General features: G+C 45.8%; 1 protein-coding gene across 2 annotated transcripts in view; it reads left to right on the top strand.

Annotated features, from left to right (window-relative positions):
* The window catches only part of Abcc12 (ATP binding cassette subfamily C member 12), a 73343-nt gene that overhangs the window by 16714 nt on the left and 52094 nt on the right, over positions 1-4535 (top strand). For both annotated transcript variants that reach the window (XM_021220392.2, XM_021220393.2), the window contains 2 exons: positions 450-623; positions 1057-1204. In XM_021220392.2, coding sequence (XP_021076051.1) covers positions 450-623; positions 1057-1204 — 322 coding nt within the window. The remainder of the gene's footprint in view (positions 1-449; positions 624-1056; positions 1205-4535) is intronic.

Genomic DNA, 4535 nt, shown 5'->3' with positions numbered 1-4535 from the left:
CTCCTCCTCCTCCTCCTCCTCCTCCTCCATTTCTCTCTCCATTTCCTTCTTTGATGATTTGGAGTCTCACTGTGCAGCCCAAGCTAGCCTGGAACTCAAGCTCCTCCTACTGCAAACTCCTAGGTGCTGGGATCACATACCTGCATCACCATGCCCATCACCATGCCCATCAGAAGAGTAGTCTTAGTCGGGTATGTTGCTGCCTTGAGTAAAGCACACCCGTGCTAATAAAGACACAAACAGCATTTCAGCACACTACCCCAACAATCCCTGTAAGCCTTTGCATCTCTCATCTTTGAGATCTTCAATTCTAAGAAACTAGCCCTCCAAAGTCATGCCGGAGAGAGACCACACAACTCATCACATTGATCCCTTGATTTGTCTCTCCTCCTGCCAATCAGGGAGCTTCAAGAAACGTCCCAAGCCTGAACCTATGTGCTTTCTTTCAGGTACTCAATATACTATCAAGTGATAGTTGTTCCTTGTTTGAGGCTGCCTTGTTTTGTCCCTTGCCAGCCACCATCCCAATCCTAATGGTCGTTTGTGCGGTGTACGCCTTTTTCATTCTGGGGTCCACAGCTCTTGTTGGGATAAGTGTGTATCTCATATTCATCCCGATCCAGGTAAGTTGGGGATGTGCAACACAAAACACTTGGCATTTGCAACCGGCATACACGCCTTTGCTGGGCTGTGTGGAGGGCATATGCCCGAAGCCCGCACTCCTCTCTACGAACACAGGTGTTCTATCTTCAGTTGGCCCAGTGTCATTCTCTAAGAACTCGAATTTGAGTGCCCTGGGGGAGGAGCGTGCTTATGCAGTCTGCCAAAGTTCCTGCTTTCCTACCCTGCATCTTGGTACATCACTGTGTCACCTGACAGATTCCCAGTGGTTTCCTCCAGGCCAAGTCGGCTGCCGTAGTGCAGAGGGAGGACCGAGGACCCCAGCCAAGTCCCCTTAGAGCTTTGTTTGGCACTTGTGTTCCAATCCCTGGATTTTTAGGCCAAGTGCAATTCAGCAGTTTTCCCTGAACACACTTGCTTATACCTCGATTTCAGATGTTTATGGCCAAACTCAACTCAGCTTTCCGGAGGTCAGCAATTTCAGTGACAGACAAGCGGGTTCAGACAATGAATGAGTTTCTGACCTGCATCAAGCTGATTAAAATGTACGCCTGGGAGGAATCTTTTATAAACACCATTCACGGTAAGATGAGCAGCTGCTTTGCAAAGCACTTACATGGATGGAGTGTGCTCTTAAGGGGTTCTTCAAGTTCTGCGGGGACCAGGCATTGCAGCGGGGGCGGGGTGCTGAGGGGGTGCTCTGTAGGTCAAAGTATTTTTCCAAGGATTGTAGCGATTTTGTAATATACCCGGGCATCTGTTCTAAGGAGCCCAAGGGTGAATGGCATATGGTTTCACCTTTTCTGGGGCACAGGGAGCCTGGTACTGGCTAGTTAACTTTACAAAAATAATCCACAAACATATTGAAGCAGTAAGGCTGTTTCCTTAACTTTGAAGATGTTTACAGTAACACACACACACATACCACCCTCTCTCTCTCTCTCTCACACACACACACACACACACCACCCTCACATACACACACACACACCACACTCACATATACATATATACATACTCACACACACTCTCATATACATACACACATTTACACACACTCACATACACTCATACACACATACATATACACATTTATATGCATACTCACATACACAAATACACACATACATACACATTTACATGCATACTCACATACACATACACAAACACACACACATACATATACACACTCACATACACACTCACACAAATATACACATGTACACCCTCACACACATGTACATGAATAAATATATATACATACACATACTCATGCACACTCACATGCACACATACATTCATACATATTCACATAACACACCCTCACACTCACACATACACACACTCATACACATACATACAGACCTTCACATACACACTCACACACAAATACATACATACATTCACATGTACACACTCACATATAAACACATGCACACACATATATACACATATATATATACACTCACATACACACATACATACATGCTTACACACTCACATAACATACTCACATAATATATTCACACACTCACACACACTCACATAATACACTTAAACGAATTCACACACACTCACATACACACGTGTATTCACTCACATCCACACACATACATATACACACTCACATTGATACACATACACACAAATGCACACACACACACACACACACACACACACACACACACACACCTTCAAGATCTATCTGTCCCCTTGCTCCCAGTGACCTTATAGTACTTATGTGGCCCACAGACACGATGTTTCTTGAGCTGACACGAGGATGCATTTGTAGGCAGTTTTGTTGTTGTTGGGTTTGGTTTTTTTGTTGTTGGTTTTTGGTTTTGGGGTGATATTAAAGGCCCATTTCAATCAACTCTAAATCCTAACTGTAGAGACATTTGTGGAATTGCTGATGTAGCTTCAGGTGGTGATCACTCAAGGACCAGAGTCGCACCCTCACACTTATGCATCAACATAAATTTGGGGTGAAGCTGTGTCTGTGTTTCAGAGACTGGGTCTGGAGAACCTGCTTCAGCCCACATGCTGTTGTAGTTCCCTCAGGTTACAAGACAGGGGGATCTCAAGGCCTGTGGCAGCGTGGGCTGTGTAATGAGACACTGGGTCCCTCAACTCCACCAAACAAACACCAACAACAACACCAAAAACCAAAACACAAATCAAAACCCCCCAGAACACAAAAACAAAACAAAGCTAACGCCAAATGACCAAACCTTGCCCCTAAAACATTAGAAAGCCTGTGTCCTCCTTCACTCCTAGGTAGGACATCAGCAATTCAGTAGGACTTCTTTAAGAATATAGAAATATTTCCTTCATACTCTGAACTTAAGTCAATATAACTTAATTTCATTCTATTCTGATTCCACTGGACTGGACTTAGTCCCAACTTCGAGTAGTTCAAGTCAGTTCCGGTTTAGTGAGTATAGATCACATTCCTACTGTTTGCAGACCAGGGGAGCGACACAGATCGCTAGGAAGGGTTTCCACCGTAAAGGCCAGGGAGTATGGCAGGGCTAGGATTGGAAATAGCCCTGTGTTTGCTGGCTTCAAACATATCCAGAGCCCATCTGCTTCTCTCCATTCCACGTCCACTCTGGTCCAAGCCAGTCTGCCCTCAGAGACTATACAGGAGTAGAAACAGCCAATGCCTCTCCCTTGCTAGAGATTCCTCAGGGATCTCTTCTCACTCAGACCACTCAAATTTAGGTCTTTCTAGCGACGGCTACATTCCTTCATTTGGTTCAGTAGCTCTGGCCTCTGGTGACTTCATTTTCCAATAGCCTTTGCTCGCTTCACTCCAGTAATGAGAAAGTTTCCAGAGCAATGGCCCATGCTCCATGCTTCAGGCCCCTTGGACTGCCTGGCCCTCTCCTAGACATTCATTTTGCCTTTGTGTTGATCTTGGGTGTCCTCCCCATTCCTGACTTCTGGAGGCCACCTGGACCAGTGTTCCAAACCTGGTCACAGCCTCCCAGTGTCCCTTATACCTTAGCTCTGGTTAGTTTTTTTCTGATCACCAGACACAATTTAAAATCATCTTACTCAGTTTTTATTATCATTGTTGCTGTTTTTTGGTTTTTTTTTGTTTGTTTGTTTTTTTTTTTGCTTGCAACAGTGTTTCAGGCTAGCTTGGAACCTGCTGTGAAGCTAGCACTGGCCTCCAAGTCGACATTCTTTTGCCTCCACCTCCCAAGCTGGTGGGACTGCAGGCTTTTATTTCTGTTTTTCCTTATTGCCTCTCTTCCCCACTGGGAGAGGGCTGGGATCCTGATTGCTGTCACAGCACCTGTAGTAGAATAGTAGGTACCAAACTAACCTCCCAAATAACTGGGAGAGTACCACAGAGGGCCTGAGGGAAGCTTGGGACGAGGGCTTAAGGGGAACCCTCTGTGGTAAACAGTAGAGCCCTGGATCCAATACTTAAAAGGAAAACAACATCCCCCGCTGAGCAGGTCCTGTTCTGTCCAGAGGGCACTCTACTATCTTCTCCTTGTCACAGTAGTTAGAAAAATGTGGGATCTAGTGAGGTAAGAATGCTGTACAGATACAATGCCCATGTGAAAGTTCTTCTGCACAGGAGGCTAAAACTAGGCTGGCTCCTGTAAGCACCAGGGAGCAGCGGCACCTTGCAGACTTGTGAAGAGGAGGCATGCTTTTGAAGTTTTGTGTCTGTTCCTGGGACACCTGACAGAGGCCACGCTTTGAATGTTGCCAGGCTACCATACATGCCAGTGGCTCCGAGATGCTTACTGTATTGGCTAGCTTTGTGTCAACTTGACACAGCTGGAGTTATCACAGAGAAAGGAGCTTTAGTTGGGGAAATGCTCCCATGAGATCCAGCTGTGGGGCATTTCCTCAATTAGTGACCAAGGGGGAGGGCCCCTTGTGGGTGGGAC

Source organism: Mus pahari, chromosome 20 (assembly GCF_900095145.1).
Source record: "Mus pahari chromosome 20, PAHARI_EIJ_v1.1, whole genome shotgun sequence".
Classification (NCBI taxonomy): Eukaryota; Metazoa; Chordata; class Mammalia; order Rodentia; family Muridae; genus Mus; species Mus pahari.
Note: the sequence above shows the minus strand (reverse complement) of the source record. Positions and strands in the feature narration are given on the sequence as shown.